The sequence below is a fragment of the Coregonus clupeaformis genome, chromosome 24, assembly GCF_020615455.1.
Source record: "Coregonus clupeaformis isolate EN_2021a chromosome 24, ASM2061545v1, whole genome shotgun sequence".
In the NCBI taxonomy this organism is placed as follows: Eukaryota; Metazoa; Chordata; class Actinopteri; order Salmoniformes; family Salmonidae; genus Coregonus; species Coregonus clupeaformis.
The window spans coordinates 53,208,847-53,230,206 of NC_059215.1; the positions used below are offsets into that span (position 1 = coordinate 53,208,847).

General features: G+C 45.3%; 1 protein-coding gene across 3 annotated transcripts; it reads right to left on the minus strand.

Moving 5' to 3' along the window:
- Positions 1 to 72: 72 nt before the first annotated feature.
- fance (FA complementation group E) lies at positions 73 to 10,741 on the minus strand. Of its 3 annotated transcripts, none has more exons than XM_041845027.2 (10): positions 10,278 to 10,733; positions 9,482 to 10,109; positions 9,342 to 9,386; positions 9,200 to 9,256; positions 8,967 to 9,110; positions 8,277 to 8,400; positions 8,010 to 8,085; positions 7,824 to 7,890; positions 852 to 977; positions 73 to 578 (listed from the first exon to the last, which is right to left on the minus strand). In XM_041845027.2, the coding sequence occupies exons 1-10, from the start codon at positions 10,484 to 10,486 to the stop codon at positions 474 to 476; spliced, it is 1,581 nt and encodes a 526-aa protein (XP_041700961.1). In that variant the 5' UTR covers positions 10,487 to 10,733; the 3' UTR covers positions 73 to 473. The 3 variants fall into 3 exon arrangements, with proteins under 3 accessions (XP_041700961.1, XP_041700963.1, XP_041700962.1); XM_041845029.2 differs by having other exon boundaries at positions 491 to 779; positions 814 to 977; positions 10,278 to 10,741; XM_041845028.2 differs by having other exon boundaries at positions 495 to 578; positions 784 to 977; positions 10,278 to 10,741.
- Between the last annotated feature and the right edge of the window lie 10,619 nt (positions 10,742 to 21,360).

Genomic DNA, 21,360 nt, shown 5'->3' on the forward strand with positions numbered 1-21,360 from the left:
CATATTGGTAGTGGCAAATATTAAAATATTTTTCCATCATGCCACCAAAGAAAATCTGATAGAGGCTTAAAGAGAATGCTGTGGTACCATCTTTATTTTCCCTTCCTCTCTGACAGCAAAATAAAAGTTTAAACAGTCAGACATTATACTCTCCAAAAGGTAACCAATAGTTAAGGGCATGTTGGCTTTTACACAACCGGTGGGACTAATCCTGAATGCTGATTGGTTAAAACCGCATTCCAGACATTTGCAACATTGTTTATACATACATGCTTATGTATGCTATGTAAGTTCTTGCAGAATTCCAGAATTTTGACATTTAAATCAATATGAAACAACAAAAGTCCCACTTGTAATAAAAAAACACTGCTGACATACTATTGTAGTAAAATGACTTTAAAATACCCTACCATGTTCTCAGGCATTATCATTCATTTAATAGTTCATTAAGGTATAGGGATTCAGACAGTATTTCATGAATGTTTGATTCTCTTCAGGGCAGCTTGAAGGGACTTCTTCAAGAATGTCTCATTGGAGGACAAGCAGCAGGACAGAGTGTGTTTGTGAGCCATAGTGACCTGGACAAATACAACCAGACAAGAATAGGAGTGTGTCAGTAAACAGACTAAGTTACAGTTGTAGACTGGACTTAAGGGGTTTTCATAACCAACGTGCCTCTGCTTCCTCTTTAGGATCTAGGCCAGGTTACTGTACAGCTCTTTTCGACAACTGCTGATGTAAAAAGGGCTTTACAAATCCATTTGATTGATTGGTATAACCTACATGCGTGTTATACTTGGTGAGCACAGTAACCTACATGCGTGTTATACTTGGTGAGCACAGTAACCTACATGCGTGTTATACTTGGTGAGCACAGTTAGCATCATCTTGGCAAACTTCATGGACTTGGTGAAATGAGGTGCCTGGGAGCTTAGCTGGTCAGTGAAGAGTGTGAACAGCTCTTGATTCAGCTCCAGCTGAAAAGTGATACAAACAGATTCAAATCAATGAGAGACTAGGGATTTTATGAATACTCTTGTTTTCACATACAATACGGTCAAATCAATTGGTCTGGTTTGGATAGGTATGGTACATTAGAGAACTATACTGAACATAAATATAAAATGCAACATGTAAAGTGTTGGTCCCATGTTTCATGTGCTGAAATAAAAGATCCCAGAAATGTTCGATACGCACAAAAATCTTATTTCTCTCAAATGTTATGCACAAATATGTTTACATCCCTGTTAGTGAGCATTTCTCCTTTGCCAAGATAATCCATCCACCTGAAGATAATCCATCCACCTGACAGGTGTGGCATATCAAGAAGCTGATTAAACAGCATGATCATTACACAGGTGCACCTTGTGCTGGGGATAATAAAAGGCTACTCTAAAATGTCACACAACACAATGCCACATGTGCAATTGGCATGCTGACTGCAGGAATGTCAACCAGAGCTGTTGCCAGATAATTTAATGTTAATTTCTCTACCATAAGCTGCCTCCAACGTCGTTTTAGAGAATTTGGCAGCACGTCCAATCGGCCTCACAAACGCAGACCACATGTAACCATGCCAGCCCAGGACCTCCACATCCGGCTTCTTCAACTCAGCTCCATCATTCATTGAATCAGATGCCTCATTCATCACAAAACCAACTGATATTGCCAACTACTTTATACTTTTTTCATTGGCAAGATTAGCAAACTTAGGCAAGACATGCCAGCAACAATTGCTGACACTACACATCCAAGTATATCTGACCAAATTATGAAAGACAAGCATTGTAATTTTGAATTCTGTAAAGTGAGTGTGGAAGAGTTGAAGAAATGATTGTTGTCTATCAACAATGACAAGCCACCGGGGTCTGACAACTTGGATGGAAAATTACTGAGGATAATAGCATACGATATTGCCACTCCTATTTGCCATATTTTCTATTTAAGCTTAATAGAATGTGTGTGCCCCCAGGCTTGGAGGGAAGCAAAAGTCATTCCACTACCTAAAAATAGTAAAGCCCCCTTTACTGGCTCAAATAGCCGACCAATTAGCATGTTACCAACCCTTAGTAAACTATTGGAAAAATGGTGTTTGACCAGATACAATGCTATTTGCTATTAGCCACAGCTAGCGGTGTTTTCACCCAGAACATTGGATTTTTTTCCGCGGGATTAATTTTTAATCATTGGACATTGATCACCGGATATTCGGCCAGTCTACACAGCGCGTTATCGACCCAGAACATATCAGTTTTTCCGCGGAATCACTGATTCACTGGACCTTTAACTCCGGATTAATCGCTACCAGCTGGCTACAACAAATCGGACGCTGTGGTCTGGCTAATCAACCTGAGCTAGGCCCATCTCCCGGCTATCTACCTCTCTATCAACCGGACGGGACCACATAGTATTGACACGGAGCCCCGCCGATCCTACACGACTGGTCTGCCGACGAAATCGTCTGATGTGGTTACGACGTAACCACGAAGATTCCATCCATCTGCTAGCCCTGGCCCGTTAGCACACGCTTACTCACTAAACTGAACTAGCTACTGGACTAGCTACTTGCTATTAGCCACAGCTAGCAGTGTTTCACCCAGAACATTTGATTTTTTTCCGCGGGATTAATTTTAATCACTGGACTTTGATCACCGGATATTCGGCCAGTCAGCACTGCGCGTTATCGACCCAGAACATATCAGTTTTTCCGCCGGAATAACTGGACCTTTAACTCCGGATTCTTCGCTACCAGCTGGCTACAACAAAACGGACGTAGCACACGCTAGCCGTGGCCTCTTACTCACTAGCACTTCACCACCGGACCTTATGATAACTCAGCTATACAGCTGATATCTGCTGGACTGTTCCCTTTTTACGGTACTACATCCTGTTTATGTTTAGCCTCAGCCCAAACATGGTTAGTTTATTGTTGTTTCGGTTATTTCTAATTGTACTATATCACTGTAGACCCCCAGCCTAGCTAAACCTGCCTTAGTTAGCTCTTTTGTCCCTCCACCCATACACTCAGAGACCGACTCAATTGATGCCTCTAGAGATACTATCTCTTTCAGTGTTACCCAACGCTTAGGTTTACCTCCACTTTACTCATATCCTTCCATATCCTTGTCTGTACATAATGCCCTGAATATTTTCTATAACACCCGGAAATCTGCCCCCCTTTATTCTATGTACCCAACGCACTAGAAGACCAGTTCTTAAAGCCTTTAGCCGTATCCTTATTCTAGTCCTCCTCTGTTCCTCTGGTGATGTAGAGGCTAACCCAGGCCCTGTAGCCCCCAGTATCACTCCTACTCCCCAGGAGCTATCATTTGTTGACTTCTGTAATCGCAAAAGTCTTGGTTTCTTGCACATAAATATCAGAAGTCTACTTCCTAAGTTTGAGTTATTCACTGCGTTAGCACACTCTGCCAACCCTGATGTTCTAGCAGTGTCTGAATCCTGGCTCAGGAAGGCCACCAAAAATTCTGAAATTTCCATCCCCAACTATAACATTTTCCGTCTAGATAGAACTGCCAAAGGGGGTGGAGTTGCAATCTACTGTAGAGATAGCCTGCAGAGCTCTATCATACTATCCAGGTCTGTGCCCAAACAGTTTGAGCTTCTACTTCTAAAAATCCACCTTTCCAGAAATAAGTCTCTCACTGTTGCCGCTTGCTACAGACCCCCCTCAGCCCCCAGCTGTGCCCTGGACACCATATGTGAATTGATTGCCCCCATTTATCCTCTGAGTTTGTACTGCTTGGTGACCTAAATTGGGATATGCTTAATACCCCAGCCATCCTACAATCCAAGCTAGATGCCCTCAACCTCACGCAAATTATCAACGAACCTACCAGGTACAACCCTAAATCCTTAAACATGGGTACCCTCATAGATATCATCCTGACTAACATACCCTCTAAATACACCTCAGCTGTCTTCAACCAGGATCTCAGCGATCACTGCCTTATTGCCTGCGTCCGTAACGGGTCCGCGGTCAAACAACCACCCCTCATCACTGTCAAACGCTCCTAAAACACTTTAGCGAGGAGGCCTTCCTAATTGACCTGGCCCAGGTATCCTGGATGGATATAGATCTCATTCCGTCAGTAGAGGATGCCTGGTTGTTCCTTAAAAGTAATTTCCTCTCAATCTTAAATAAACATGCCACATTCAAAAATACAGAACTAAGAACCGATATAGCCCCTGGTTCTCCTCAGACTTGACTGCCCTTGACCAGCACAAAAACATCCTGTGGCGTACAGCATTAGCATCAAAAAGCCCCCGCGATATGCAACTTTTCAGGGAAGTTAGGAACCAATATACACAAGCAGTCAGGAAAGCAAAGGCTAACTTTTTCAAACAGAAATTTGCATCCTGTAGCACTAACTCCAAAAAGTTTTGGGACACTGTAAAGTCCATGGAGAATAAGAGCACTTCCTCCCAGCTGCCCACTGCACTGAGGCTAGGAAACACTATCTCCACCGATAAATCTACAATAATCGAGAATTTCAACAAGCATTTTGCTACAGCTGGCCATGCTTTCCATCTGGCTACCACTAACCCGGCCACCAACTCTGCACCCTCTGCTGCAACTTGCCCATGCCCCCCCGCTTCTCCTTCACACAAATTCAGACAGCTGATGTTTTGAAAGCGCTGCAAAATCTGGACCCCTACAAATCAGCTGGGCTAGACAATCTGGACCCTTTCTTCCTAAAACTAGCCGCCGAAATTGTCGCAACCCCTATTACTAGTCTGTTCAACCTCTCTTTCATAACGTCTGAGATCCCCAGAGATTGAAAGCTGCCGCGGTCATCCCCCTCTTCAAAGGGGGTGACACTCTAGATCCAAACTGCTACAGACCTATATCCATCCTGCCCTGCCTTTCGAAAGTATTCGAAAGCCAAGTTAATAAACAGATCATCGACCATTTCGAATACCACCGTACCTTCTCCGCTATGCAATCCGGTTTCCGAGCTGGTCACGGGTGCACTTCAGCCACGCTCAAGGTCCTAAACGATATTATAACCGCGATTGATAATAGACAGTACTGTGCAGCCGTCTTCATCGACCTGGCCAAGGCTTTCGACTCTGTCAACCACCGCATTCTTATTGGCAGACTAAATAGCCTTGGTTTCTCAAATGACTGCCTCGCCTGGTTCACCAACTACTTCTCAGATAGAGTTCAGTGTGTCAAATCGGAGGGCCTGTTGTCTGGACCTATGGCAGTCTCTATGGGGGTGCCACAGGGTTCAATTCTTGGGCCGACACTTTTCTCCGTGTATATCAATGATGTCGCTCTTGCTGCTGGTGACTCTCAGATCCACCTCTACGCAGACGACACCATTTTGTATACATCTGGCCCTTCATTGGACACTGTGTTAACAAACCTCCAAACGAGCTTCAATGCCATACAACAATCCTTCAGTAGCCTTCAACTGCTCTTAAACACTAGTAAAACTAAATGCATGCTTTTCAATCGAACGCTGCTAGCACCCGCCCACCCGACTAGAATCACCACTCTCGACGGGTCTGACCTAGAGTATGTGGACAACTACAAATATCTAGGTGTCTGGTTAGACTGTAAACTCAACTTCCAGACTCACATAAAGAATCTCCAATCCAAAGTTAAATCTAGAATCGGCTTCCCTATTTCGCAACAAAGCCTCCTTCACTCATGCTGCCAAACATGCCCTCGTAAAACTGACTATCCTACCGATCCTTGACTTCGGCGATGTCATTTATAAAATAGCCTCCAACACTCTACTCAGCAAATTGGATGTAGTCTATCACAGTGCCATCCGTTTTGTCTCCAAAGCCCCATACACTACCCACCACTGTGACCTGTACGCTCTTGTTGGCTGGTCCTCACTACATGTTCGTCGTCAAACCCACTGGCTCCAGGCCATCTATAAATCACTGCTAGGCAAATCCCCGCCTTATCTTAGCTCATTGGTCACCATAGCAGCACCCACCCGTAGTCTGCGCTCCAGCAGGTATATCTCACTGGTCATTCCCAAAGCCAACACCTCCTTTGGCCGCCATTCCTTCCAGTTCTCTGCTGCCAATGACTGGAACGAATTGCAAAAATCTCTGAAGCTGGAGACTCTTATCTCCCTCAATAACTTTAAGCATCAGTTGTCAGAGCACCTTACCGATCACTGCACCTGTACACAGCCCATCTGAAATTAGCCCACCCAACTACCTCATCCCTATATTGTTATTTAATTTGCTCTTTTGCACCCAAGTATCTCTATTTGCACATAATCTCTTGCACATCTAGCATTCCAGTGTTAATACTATTGTAATTATTCTGCACTATAGCCTATTTACTGCCTTACCTCCATAACTTGCTACATTTGCACACACTGTATATATATTTTCTGTTGTATTTCTGACTTTATGTTTTTTTTTTCCCCATATGTAACTCTGTGTTGTTTTTGTTGCACTACTTTGCTTTGTCTTGGCCAGGTCGCAGTTGTAAATGAGAACCTGTTCTCAACTGGCTTACCTGGTTAAATAAAGGTGAAAAAAAAAAAAAGTAACAGTAACACACTTTCAGCATGCTTATAGAGAAGGAGATTCAACAAGCACAGCACTTACACAAATGACTGATGATTGACAGAGAAATTGATGATAAAAAGATTGTGGGGGCTGTTTTGTTAGACTTCAGCGCAGCTTTTGACATTATCGATCATAGTCTGCTGCTGGAAAACATATGTGTTATGGCTTTACTCCACCTGCTATATTGTGAATACAGAGTTACCGGTCTAACAGAACACAGAGGGTGTTCTTTAATGGAAGCCTCTCCAACATAATCCAGGTAGAATCAGGAATTCCACAGGGAAGCTGTCTAGGCCCATTACATTTTTCAATCTTTACTAATGACATGCCACTGGCTTTGAGTAAAGCCAGGGTGTGTATGTATGCAGATGACTCAACACTATACATGTCAGCTACTACAGCGACTGAAATGACTGCAACACTTAATAAAGAGTTGCAGTTAATTTCAGAGTGGGTGGCAAGGAATAAGTTAGTCCTAAATATTTCTAAAACTAAAAGCATTGTATTTGCGACAAATCATTTACTAAACCTCAACTAAATCTTGTAATAAATAATGTGGAAATTGAGCAAGTTGAGGTGACTAAACTGCTTGGAGTAACCCTGGATTGTAAACTGTCATGGTCAAAACATATATAACGGTAGCTAAGATGGGGAGAAGTATGCCCATAATAAAGCGCTGCTCTACCTTCTTAACAGCACTATCAACAAGGCAGGTCCTACAGGCCCTAGTTTTGTCACACCTGGACTACTGTTCAGTCGTGTGGTCAGGTGCCACAAAAAAGAACTTAGAGGACAATTGCAATTGGCTCAGAACAGGGCAGCACGGCTGGCCCTTGGATGTACACAGAGAGCTAACGTTAATAATAGTGTGTTGTGAAATCTGTAAATGTATTGTAATGTTTTTTAAATGGTATGAACTGCCTTCATTTTGCTGGACCCCATGAAGAGTAGCTGCTGCCTTGGCAGGAACTAATGGGGATCCATAATAAATACAAATACCTGCGGGATCGTCTGAGACCAGCCACCCGGACAGCTGATAAAACTGAGGAGTATTTCTGTCTATAATAAAGCCCTTTGGTGGGGAACAACTCGTTTTTTTAATTGACTGATTTCCTTATATGAACTGTAACTCAGTAAAATCGTTGAAATTGTTGGATTTTGCGTTTATATTTTTGTTCAGTATAGTTTGGTCTGGTTTGGATAGGTACGGTACATTAGAGGACTAGTTTGTATGTGAGTGGAGTAGATTCATGGTTCACCTTCTTGTCCAGCAGGGCATGAATGACGGACAGCACTCCTTCACACCAAATCCCTTTGAGTGTCATCCTGGACAAAAGAAGAGCTTATGAGACTGTAAAAGAGTATTAAAATGCATATAACCATTACAACCAGAACACTTCACTAGTTGTTAGATCCACTACACCCACTGGGTTGATTTGTCTTACTGAAACATCAGCAGTCTGTAGTGGGGATCAAGGCAGTCTTCTATCAATCTGATGAGCAGCTCAGCCTGTGCACTGCCTGATGGGACATTCCAGATTTAGATATACGTGGTAAATAAAAATAAATTATATATAAACAGAACGATTATTAGTGCCTGAATAGAACATCATAGGTGGTGAATAATATATCGACGGCTAAAATCATTGACTGACAGTTAATGCTTGTCTATTTTGGAGTCCACAATTGATCAATGCGTGTTTCCCACTCACCTGTCTGCCCTTCCTCCAGGACTGGTCCAATCAAAGCATGGCAGGTTGGCCTGGGGTAGCGACTGCATAGTGACGTCACAGCCATGACTAGACAGCGGGAGGCAGGTTCAGAAAGGGACAGGACCTGCCAGAGGTAAACAGTATGGGAGACAGTTAGCCTAACAAGCCACTGTCTTACTCACACTATAGGGCCGACTCAAATTGTGCTGGCTCTGATTTTTATTTTCACATTGTCCTTTCCAGCAAAGAAACTATGATGGATTGGTAAACGTGGTCCTGAGTGGCGCAGTGGTCTAAGGCACTGCATCGCAGTGCTAACTGTGCCACTAGAGATCCTGGTTCGAATCCAGGCTCTGTCGCAGCCGGTCGCGACCGGGAGACTCATGGGCGGCGCACAATTGGCCCAGCGTCGTCCAGGGTAGGGGAGGGAATGGCCGGCAGGGATGTAGCTCAGTTGATAGAGCATGGCGTTTGCAACGCCAGGGTTGTGGGTTCGTTTCCCACGGGGGGCCAGTATAAAAAAAATATATATATGTATTCACTAACTGTAAGTCGCTCTGGATAAGAGCGTCTGCTAAATGACTAAAATGTAAAATGTAAAATGTAACCAGGCCAGCCCAGTGCAGCTTGGCTTGGCTCAGTTTTGGTCAGTAGTGTGAAAAGGGTACATGTGAATGAACTGTGAGGTACCTTTCCCAGCAGGATACTCTTGATGAGTGTGACTGCTGTGCTGTGACTGAGATCAGGCGAGAGGTCCAGCAGGCAGCTACAGAGCTGAGGTAGGGTCTGTTCTGGAGTCTCAGACAAACTCAGCATCCTACATAAGACCTCTACCTACAGAGAGAAGGGTTGTTATCGGAAGCAGTGATCATGAGTGACCTGATTTTGTGTACGTTTTAGTGTCAATTTTAGTCAAGTCCAACCTGGGAGGGATCACAGTCGTTCAGCACCTTGAAGACATCCACTGAGCTCTGGTCCCACTAAACAAAGAGGACACAGGGGATTAAGGCACTTTCATGTGAGTGTATCTCAGACATGATCACTTAGTTAAAATAGGTATCTTACCTCCACCTCACTTTCCAATAGTTCCTTGATTTGAGGGATAGATGCCTGAACCAAGAAAACACATAAGTTAATTTCAGTTCTTCTGTGTTGTCAACAGAATACTAATGTGACTGAAGAGCCAAGTTCTTTATTTGTCTCACCTGTACTTGCTCAGGCAGGGCATCACTTGGACTTTCTGCTGCTGGCTGCTGTGGTTCCACAGCTGGTTCTGGGATGACACCATCCACCCGGTCCGTCTCCATCTCATCTTTCAAACCCTCCGTTCCCACCGCATACACCATACTGCTACACCTCCTCTCAGTGTCCACAGGAGAGAGACTTATCTTCATCCTCTTACGCTGCTGTCCGGAGTCCTCCTCAGGTTCTGAGTCCAGATCCACACAGCTGCTCTTCCTCTTCCTCTGTGGAACCACATCATCTAGCCCACTCTGTGAGGATGAGGCCGGTTGTGGCTCTATTGGTCCACCTAAACATGAGGCCCATCCTGTTGCTTGATCACCACCACTACCCCTCAAACGCTCACATAGTACCCTTAGTCTTTCTCTGCACTGGGGGGTGATTAGAGGCTCCTTCCCCCCAGGGGCTCCAAGGTCTCTCCGGAGCTGTACGACCAGGGCAGACACCCAGGGGTTTGGGGCATGCTCCCCCTGGCTGAGGCAGTCTAGCAGGCAAAGGACACTGGTCCGGGAATGCAAAGGGTGGGTGAGATGGAGGAAGGACACGAGGCTCCGTTGGAAGGCAACTGGAAACAGGCACACGAGTGGTTTGCTAAGGACAAGAGCAGTGGGTTATCGAAGAGAATCGTATATTGTATGTATTTTTTCACATTAAAATACACATCACTAGTCTGGTCAGTCTAGAGAAGTCAAACAACGAGGCCAAAAAGCCTAGCTGATTAACTTTAGTGGAATAAACGAGTTTGGACTATTTTCTCACGTTGTCAGGGTTTGAGCATCACTATTCGGGCATATTTCCTGCTGGCAAAGAGTCTCGAGACAGTTGTGCAGGCAGAAGTCCGGGTCTGACCGTCGCTGCCGCTGAAACACCCACAGACCTCGACGGGCACCGGTAGCTCCCAAGAGTAGAGAACGCAGCAGCAACCGGGAGCGTCCATCAAACCGGAGCAACAAAGTATTTGTGTCCATGGTCGTCTTATAGTTCAAGTAACTGCCTAAAATAAGCGTAATGTCTTGTCAATTTGGACCTCTGGTTTTTGCCACCAACTAACCAGTGACACAAAATGTCATGCTTTGTTTACGTTTTCACAAACTTTGAGATTTCCCTCTTCCTGAGACGTGAACGTGTAACATGAGGGTCTGGCGCCGCCTACTGACCTGGAGTGGTAAGATCGATAACTGCTGGTCCCGGGTGATGTAGCTCTTGCTGGCTGACTAGAGTCCTGGACATACAGTACATTAAACACATTCAAATGGTTTTTCCCTTTTTGGGGGCTATACTGAACATGTGTGTTTGAGTCATCCATACCAAGCAGTCTTTATGACAACCGCTGTGTACAGTTTTGGCTTCAGTATAAAAAGGTTAAACAAAAACAAACCAGTGCCCAAGTTTGATGTGAAGTCAACCAAGACATACAGGGGTCTCAATATTTATGTAAATAAGGTATTTCTGTTTTTTATTTGTAATACATTTGCAACAATTTCTAAAAACCTGTTTTTGCTTCGTCGTTATAGGGTATTGTGTGTACATTGATGAGGAAAAACATTAATTTAATCCATTTTAGAATAAGGCTGTAACGTAACAAAATGTGGAAAAAGGGGTCTGGATACTTTCCGAATGCAGTGTAGCACTTGTGCATATGTGGGAATTCACTAACATTAGACATGGCCATTGCCTGCAGCAGGAAAAAAATGAGTAGCGAATTAAAAAAAATAGGCAAACTGTGAAATAATATTTTATTCTCTTTTCTGTGTGCGTGAAAATACAAACAAGTTAGAATAAATAAAATCTGACATTGGGTCTTCAATCAGCATGTCAACACCGCAACAAGAGTGTCTGTCATTCATGCCCTGTCAACAGTAGAGGTAAGCATCTCAAGTATGTAAGACAAGTGAAAAATAGCAGGGCAAGGTATTGCCCTGAGGCATGGCTAGATTATTATGGCACTATAGGAGTCTAGCCATATCTCAGAGCAAGGCAAAGTATACTTTCAATCTAGACTTACATAAAATATATAAACTACACATATCACAACATTATTAAAATTTCACTAACTTACTAAATGGTGCAAACGACAATAGTGACACTTCGTTGGCACAACAGGACCAACCAACAGATGGCAAACCAACGGGTCGGAGCCCACCACATCAATTAACCTACTCATTAATTAACCCATCAACTTGAAGAGCCAATCTCCCGGTCTAAGAGGATGACTCCAAGCAACAACCAACACAGCCCTGGGATCCAATCAAAAGGTCAGTACATGGTAAGGATTGTTCAAGTCAAGTCTGAGAGGCTTAACAAGACTAGTAAGTGAACCAGTGGTAGTCCTAGCATTTGGTACAGATCTTGAGGCAACAGGTCTGCAAGTGCTAGGCCTATAACCTCACATTTCTTTTTCCCCACCAGGAAATATTATTTGTACCAGCATCTATAGGGACTAACAGTTCAGAAAGGCTATCAGGGGCAGTGACTGAACAAATATTATTCTTAAAATGGGGCCAGAGTAAAGGCCCTAGTCAACCCATTGCAGTCCAAACCCACAGGGCAGGCTGGCGGTGCTTAGAATAGGTTATACTCGTCGTATTCACTCAGGTACAGCAGGAAGTCATCATCATACAGCAAGTCATCCAGTAGAATCAGTGCAATCAATAAATATTTCCATGTGCCATTAGAGAATACTATTGATGTATACAAAGCAATAACAACATTGTCACATGCTTCGTAAACGGGTGTAGACTAACAGTGAAATAGTTACAGGCAATGCAGAGAAAAAAGACAAGTAATAAACACGTAATAAATACACAATGAGTAACGATACCTTGGCTATATACAGAGGGTATGAGTACCGAGTCGATGTACAGGGGTATGAGGTAATTGAGGTAGATACAGTGCATTCGGAAAGTATTCAGACCTCTTGACTTTTTCCAAATTTTGTTACGTTACAGCCTTATTCTAAAATGGATTAAATAAACACATTTCCTCAATCTACACACAATACCCCATAATGACAAAACGAAAACAGGTTTAGACATTTTTGCAAATTTATTTAAAAAAAACAACATAAATATCTTATTTACATTAGCATTCAGACCCTTTGCTCTAAGACTCGGAATTGAGCTCAGTTGCATCCTGTTTCCATTGATCATCCATGAGATGTTTCTACAACTTGATTGGAGTCCACCTGTGGTAAATTCAATTGATTGGACATGATTTGGAAAGGCACACACCTGTCTAGATAAGGTCCCACAGTTAACAGTGCATGTCAGAGCAAAAAACAAGCCATGAGGTCGACGGAATTGTCTGTAGACCTCCGAGAAATGATTGTGTCGAGCACAGATCTGGGGATGGGTAGCAAAAAAATTCTGCAGCATTGAATGTCCCCAAGAATAAAGTGGCCTCCATTGTTCTTAAATGGAAGAAGTTTGGAACCACCAAGACTCTTCCTAGAGCTGGCCGCCCGGCCAAACTGAGCAAACGGGATTGAAGGGCCTTGGTCAGAGAGGTGCCACTCCTCAGTAAAAGGCACATGACAGCCCGCTTGGAGTTTGCCAAAAGGCACCTAAAGGACTCTCAGACCATGAGAAACAAGATTCTCTGGTCTGATGAAACCAAGATTGAACTCTTTGGCCTGAATGCCAAGCGTCACGTCTGGAGGAAACCTGGCACCATCCCTACGGTGAAGCATGGTGGTGGGGATGTTTTTCAGCGTCAGGGACTGGGAGACTAGTCAGGATCGAGGGAAAGATGAACGGAGCAAAGTACAGAGAGAACCTTTAGGAAAACCTGCTCCAGCGCTCTGAGGTCCTCAGACTGGGGCGAAGATTCACCTTCCAACAGGACAACGACACTACGCACACAGCAAAGACAACGCAGGAGTAGCTTCGGGACAAATCTCTGAATGTCCTTGAGTGGCCCAGCCAGAGCCCGGACTTGAACCTGATCGAACATCTCAGAAAAGACCTGAAAATAGCAGTGCAGCGATGCTCCCCAAATACAGGTGTGCCAAGCTTGTAGCGTCATACCCAAGAAGACTGTAATCACTGCCAAAGGTGCTTCAACAAAGTACTGAGTAAAGGGTCTGAATACTTATGTAAATGTCATATTTCAGTTAATCTTTAATATATTTGTAAAAATGTCTCAACCAGTTTTTGCTTTGTCATTATGGGGTATTGTGTGTAGATTGAGGGAAAAATACTATTTAATCCAGTTTAGAATAAGGCTGTAACGTAACAAAATGTGGAAAAAGTCAAGTGGTCTGAATACTTTCCGAATGCACTTTATGTACATATAACTAGGAATAAAGTGACTAGGCAACAGGACAGACAACAGTAGCTGCAGCGTATGAAGAGTAAAAATTAAAAATTAAAAAGCTACCCGGACTAACTATTTAGCAGTCTTATTGCTTGGGGGCTTGCTACCGCTTACATTTACATTTTAGTCATTTAGCAGATGCTCTTATCCAGAGCGACTTACAGTAAGTGAGTGCATACATTATTTTTTGTATATATATATATATATTTTTTTTTTCATACTGGCCCCCGGTGGGAATCAAACCCACAACCCTGGCGTTGCAAACGCCATGCTCTACCAACTGAGCTACATCCCTGCCGGCCATTCCCTCCCCTACCCTGGACGACGCTGGGCCAATTGTGCGCCGCCCCATGGGTCTCCCGGTCGCGGCCGGCTACGACAGAGCCTGGATTCGAACCAGGATATCTAGTGGCACAGCTAGCACTGCGATGCAGTGCCTTAGACCACTGCGCCACTCGGGAGATGCCGTGCGCTTGCCGTGCGGTAGCAGAGAGAACAGTCTATGACTTGGGTGGCTGGAGCCTTTGACAATTTTTAGGGCCTTCCTCTGACACCGCTTGGTATAGAGTTCCTGGCTGGCAGGTAGCTCGACCCCAGTGATGTACTGGGCCGTACGCACTACCCTCTGTAGTGCCTTGAGGTCGGATGCCGTGCAGTTGCAATACCAAGCAGTGATGCAGCCAGTCAAGATGCTCTCAATGGTGCAGCTGTAGAACTTTTCAGTATACTCAACTGACTTTGAGACAGCATAAAACATTCCATGAGGTAGAAAGTAACACCAGAATAGTCTTATTTTGAGAACATACTGACAAACTTGCTGACTGACTGGGGGCCTCCATTCACCTGCTTGAGCTGACCGTGTGCTGGATGGAACTGTAGTTTGGGCCAATGTCTCGGAACACTGTTGGACCAAAGCTTGGGAAACTGACGTTAGTGTGTGGTGACTCCTCTGCGAAAAATGGGCCATCGGTACAACCAAGTCCTGCCTGGGTATAGTCAGAAATTCCTCTGTACAGCACTACAATATACTAGCCTGGTCCCAGATCTGTTTATTCCGTCTTGCAAACTCCTATGATCAGTCATGCCAAACATTTGAGTTGGCAAGATCGCACAAACAGATCTGGGACCAGGCCAACAGTATACCCCAGTACCAGGGTAAAGCCTAAGGGGACCAATTAAGGTCATACCCATAACCTGTTGCGGTGAAGTTGGCTATGAACCCTCTGCTGTATCGTTCTCTGTAATATCAGTGGTGCGATGGCCATAGTTGTGCTGTAGATGGGTCTTCATGGACTCTGAGCCCCTGCGAGACTGTTCTTTGCTGGAGAATCCCTGTTCCTGTATTAGACAAGGTTCGGAGCCTCTGCGATCAGGCAGTGCACGGCCAACCCAAGGGGTGTGAACAGCAGATGCTGAACCCCTCCTATTCAACCCTGTACTGGCTGCCTCAGCATCAGTGATGTGGAGATATCTTGAGAATATGAGGAAGGGAATTCAATGAGAAGGGCTTAGAGAAAGTGGGTAGTGAAAATGTTTAGAAGGTAGGCAACTGAAAAGTAAGAGTCAGGCCAATATGCATTTGATAATGTCTCACCTGCAGAGATCTCCAAACCAGCATCCACCTTTCCGGAAGTACCTGCATATTTGGGATGTCGGAGGCAACACTGATGGCCACTCGTAATGACAGCTTGAACCGAATCTGCACGAACTGTTCATGAATTGCCTGTAAATAAATGTTTTTATGGAGCCATCAATATGACAGCATACAACAAAATCTGTCAAGACTATAAACTCAAGCTCTTCGTTATGGGTGTGGTCAGAGACGTGTATTTAAAGTTGGGTATTATGATGCATCTACAGTGCCGTGAACAAGTATTTGCCCCCTTTCTGATTTTCTATATTTTTGGTACTGAATGTTATCAGATTTTCAACCAAAATCTATTATTAGATAAAGGGAACCTGAGTTTACAAATAATTAAATAAGTAAAACATTTTTTTGTTAAAGTTTTGTAACACCCAATTCCCCTGTGTGAAAAAGTTATTGCCCCCATACACTCAATAACTTGTGTGCTTTGCTGCCTCAGGACCTGGACGACTTGCCTTAATAGAAGGAACCATGAATTCTGCTCTGTATCAGAGAATTCTACAGGAGAAGCTGAAGCACAGCTGGGTCATGCAACAAGACAATGATCCAAAACACATAATCAAGTCTACATGAAAATTGTTTAAAAGCAACACATTTTAAGTTTTGGAATGGCCTAGTCAAAGTCCAGACCTAATACCAATTGAGATGTTGTGGCAGGACTTGAAATTAGCAGCTCATGCTTGAAAACCCATAAATGTCGCTGTGTTACAGCAGTTCTGCATGGAAGAGTGGGTCAAAATTCCTCCACAGCGACATGAGACTGATCAACAACTACAAGAAGCGTTTGGTTAGAGTCATTGCAGCTAAAGGTGGCAATTACTTTTTAACACACAGGCATTGGGTGTTGCATAACTTTGTTTTTGAAATAAATGAAATAAGTATGTCATTGTTGTGTTATTTGTTCCTTTATCTAATATTAGGTTTTGGTTTAAGATCTCAAAACATTCAGTATCAAAAATATGCAAAAGTAGAGAATTTGAAAGGGGGCAAATACTTTTTCACAGCAATGTACATGACACTACAACATTCTATGGAAGCCATGTTTGTCACGATCGTCTGGGTAAGGAGTAGACCAATACGCAGCGTGTTGAGCGAACATGATTGACTTTATTATACTAACGCACAAAAACCAAAACAATAGACGACTCGTGAAGTCCACAGTAACAATGACCGTAAAGGAACAAAAACCCACCAACACAAAGTGAAACACAGACAGTTAAATATGGCTCCCAATCAGAGACAACCAGCACACAGCTGACACTCGTTGCCTCTGATTGGGAGTCACTCAGTTAAACATAGAACTAAACAACCTAGAACACCCAACATAGAAACAGAAAACATAGAAACAAACACACTCTGGCTCAATAACTAGAGTCCATTAGCCAGGGTGTGACAGTACCCCCCCCTAAAGGCGCGGACTGCGACCGCGCCTAAAATACGAGCAAAACAGGGGAGGGCTGGGTGGGCATTCCTCCTCGGCGGCGGCTCCGGCTCCGGGCTTGCCCACCACCCTCCAACAAACCCCCCATAGCGCCCCTGGTCCGGTCTGGCCCCGCTGGCTGGAGCTGGACTGGACGTAGCAGGAGCGGTAGGCTTCAGCTCCTTAGTGGAGCAGTAGAGCGGTACCTGAATTGGCACCGATGACCCAGGCACGGGTTGTGCCGGACTGACGACTCGCACCCCTGGCTTGGTGCGAGTGGCAGGAACGGGCCGGGCCGGGCTGGCGACGCGCACCGTAGACTTGGTGCGAGTGGCAGGAACAGGCCGGACCGGGCTGGCGACGCACCCCGTAGGCTTGGTGCGTGGAGCAGGGACAGGCCGGGCTGGGCTGACGACGCACACCGTAGGCTTGGTGCGTGGAGCAGGGACAGGCCGGACAGGGCTGGCGACGCACACCGTAGGCTTGGTGCGTGGAGCAGGGACAGGCCGGGCTGGGCTGGCGACGCACACCGTAGGCTTGGTGCGTGGAGCAGGAACAGGCCGGGCTGGGCCGGCGACGCACACCGTAGGTTTGGTGCGTGGAGCAGGGACAGGCCGGGCTGGGCTGGCGACGCACACCGTAGGCTTGGTGCGTGGAGCAGGGACAGGCCGGACTGGGCTGGCGACGCACACCGTAGGCTTGGTGCGTGGAGCAGGGACAGGCCGGGCTGGGCTGGCGACGCACACCGTAGGCTTGGTGCGTGAAGCAGGAACAGGCCGGGCTGGGCTGGCGACGCACACCGTAGGCTTGGTGCGTGGAGCGGGAACAGGCCGGGCTGGGCTGTCGACGCACACCGTAGGCTTGTTGCGTGGAGCAGGGACAGGCCGGACTGGGCTGGCGACGCACACCGTAGGCTTGGTGCGTGGAGCAGGGACAGGCCGGGCTGGGCTGGCGACGCACACCGTAGGCTTGGTGCGTGGAGCAGGAACAGGCCGGGCTGGGCTGGCGACGCACACCGTAGGCTTGGTGCGTGGAGCAGGGACAGGCCGGGCTGGGCTGGCGACGCACACCGTAGGCTTGGTGCGTGGAGCAGGGACAGGCCGGACTGGGCTGGCGACGCACACCGTAGGCTTGGTGCGTGGAGCGGGAACAGGCCGGGCTGGGCTGTCGACGCACACCGTAGGCTTGTTGCGTGGAGCAGGGACAGGCCGGACTGGGCTGGCGACGCACACCGTAGGCTTGGTGCGTGGAGCAGGGACAGGCCGGGCTGGGCTGGCGACGCACACCGTAGGCTTGGTGCGTGGAGCAGGGACAGGCCGGACCGTACTGGGAACACACACCACTGGCTTTAAACGGGGATCAGGAACGGGCCGGACCGGACTGGCAATACACCTCAGTACCTCTCGCCGTGCCTCTACGACTTCCTTCCCTCCTCTCGCCAATGGCTCCCGTAACCCGGTGGCCTTCTCTCCTCGTCTCCTATTTCGCCCCTGTGGCAGCCTCCTGCTGCCCAGTCGCCACGCCGTGTGCCCCCCTAAAAAATTATTGGGGGTGCCTCCCGTCCGTCCGACGATGGCACTGCTGACGCCGCTGCTCCTCTCCTGCCTGGGTCTCCCCCTTCATAGCCCTCCGGTACCGGACGGCCTCCTCCTCGGTAATCTGCCCCCAACCGAGGAGGACATCCACCAGCGTCACCTCCTGCGTTTGTTCCTGGACACGCTGCTTGGTCGTTGTATGGTGGGTTTTTCTGTCACGTTCGTCTGGGTAAGGAGTAGACCAATACGCAGCGTGTTGAGCGAACATGATTGACTTTATTATACTAACGCACAAAAACCAAAACAATAGACGACTCGTGAAGTCCACAGTAACAATGACCGTAAAGGAACAAAAACCCACCAACACAAAGTGAAACACAGACAGTTAAATATGGCTCCCAATCAGAGACAACCAGCACACAGCTGACACTCGTTGCCTCTGATTGGGAGTCACTCAGTTAAACATAGAACTAAACAACCTAGAACACCCAACATAGAAACAGAAAACATAGAAACAAACACACTCTGGCTCAATAACTAGAGTCCATTAGCCAGGGTGTGACAATGTTACCTCCCCATTAACATTGGGAATATTTAAACAATGTTGTGTAACAGTGAATGTCTAGAATTCTAAAAGTTGGCCTGAGTAAATATATGGGTCTGGGTGTGGTGTGACCAGGGTTCTAACCTTTTTTTAACTGAACATTGAAGTTGTTAACGCTTTAGCTAGCGGAAGCTAGAGGTGAACAACTCCTGGATGTTTGGAGTCGACTCTGACTCCGACTCCTGTGGTTGAAGTGGAATCTTCCTCGACTCCCAAAACAAGCTGAAACGGCTGAGTATAGTCTACACACCAACTCATTTTTGCAGAGTCCTACTAAAAATACATTTTGCGTTCTAGAGAGAACTGGCATGAACATGATGCTTATCAACTTATAAAATGCCCATTTGGTTTGAATATAGAAGGTGGTGTAGGAACTAGAATATTTCAGTCATATTTCTGCTGTGCGCAGCCTTGACAGATCACATGGGATGGTGTGGCGCACTCTATGCTGATAACCCATTATTTGCTGTGTTATATAGCCCTATTCGGACGGGACTAGTATTACTTGAGATGTTTATTATGTAATTATTATCCAAGCATGTACGTTATTCCAGAGGACGATTCGCACAGGTTTAGTTTTTCCAAACTGCCCCCTGTATTTATTTTTAATTCAATTGACGGAGGCCTGGAGTGCATTTTTTTTTTTTTAAGGTGTAAAGACACAGTATTTCAAAGTCATGTCTAGACGGGGCTACACTGATAACTTGTGCTTGGCTGCCAAATGTATAGGTGTCCCCATAATATTTACATTGAGGAAGTGTGATCATAATCATTATTTTAGCAATCTATGGCAAACCTCCCTCTTAATAAAAATGCCCCCCCATCCTGCTGATTTGAGCTGCTGAACAGTATAGGCATAATTAAACTGAATATGGCAACCACTCAGTCTCCTCCGTTGCAAAAATCTTAGGAGAATGGGTGTCGACACCGGGAGTCGACTCTCCACAACTATAGCAACTGGAGGCAGTAAAGTCCATAGCAAGGACATTTCAAATTCAAAGTTTGAATAATGTTATACTGATTTTCAACTACAAGCTAAATTAATAACATAAATCAGTTATGCTTTAGTCACACAAGTTCACCAAAACAACTTTTGTGCGCTTCAACCGGATATGTTAAACATTTTAGCAGATCGAAGACTGAACAATTTTATTTTTTGAATAAATTGGCTGTGTTAGAAACCTCACCCAGTTCTGAAAAAACCATACCTGCAAATCCCTCTACTCAAAGGAAACCCGTATTATTCCATTATTGTTTTTCATGAACAGACTTCCCCAAAGTTGCACATACACCATGTCTAAACAAACCAGTGCATCTTGTGCTCAAGCATCAGTCACTCAACTTCACCTTTCTTCATGTTTTTCAACATTATTGTAACAAGTTTGCAAACATTTGAGTCAAGAGACCTGTGCAGCAGCACATTTTCAGGATTTTTTTTTTTAAAGCCTGAACACAAATGAAGTGCATTTTGTCACAGATTGCTTGAAAACAAATTGCATTGAAGGCCATATGTTACAAGTTAATCATGGGATGCCTACCAAGTTACACCACTACAAACAGACAAAGTTCGACCTATCCCTGTGTCCATTTTCTGGCCTGCCTCTTGTATGTCTTGCCTGTTCTTGCACCAAAAATCTAGTTAAAAGCTTTTCAGCTAAATAGAAAGTGGGCGTTGCGTTCCAACTTATCCAAATAGGAAAGGAACCAACGAAAAGCATTGATCAAACACGTCACAGGACGGCTCATAGCCTGTGGCAAAAATGAGGGGACATGAACAACAGGTATAGGCCAATCAAAAGGTTATTTATTGTAAACCAAAAACTATTAACTTTAAACAAAGAAAAAGGAATGAGGTGTGGAAATGTCATAATGTAGGGTGTAGGTAAGGTGCATGGATGCATGAATCGGTGTGTGTGTGAACATGACTGAGTGGAAACTAAGTAAACCTACAAAGGAACAAACAAACCAGGATCATACCTGGAGGAGCAGGGAGAGAGAGAGAGGGGTGAGTGAAGCAGTTTTAAATACCCTGAGCACAGGTGGCTCCAATCACACCAACTCCAATCACTACCGACCCTCCTCTGCCTGCAGGAGGAACCGCCCCTGCACTGCAGAGGAGGGGCCGTGACAAACATGACATCTGACCAATAGGAACACCACCCTAATTAGGCAGAAACGTATATATTTTTTATTAAATTGATTTTATGTTCATATAGTACAGAAATGTACTAAAGACAATATGAGAGACACAATCATGTACAAAAAACATTAAAGTGCTGCACATTGTATCTGCTCATTATTTGGGCATAGTACATACAGCTAGT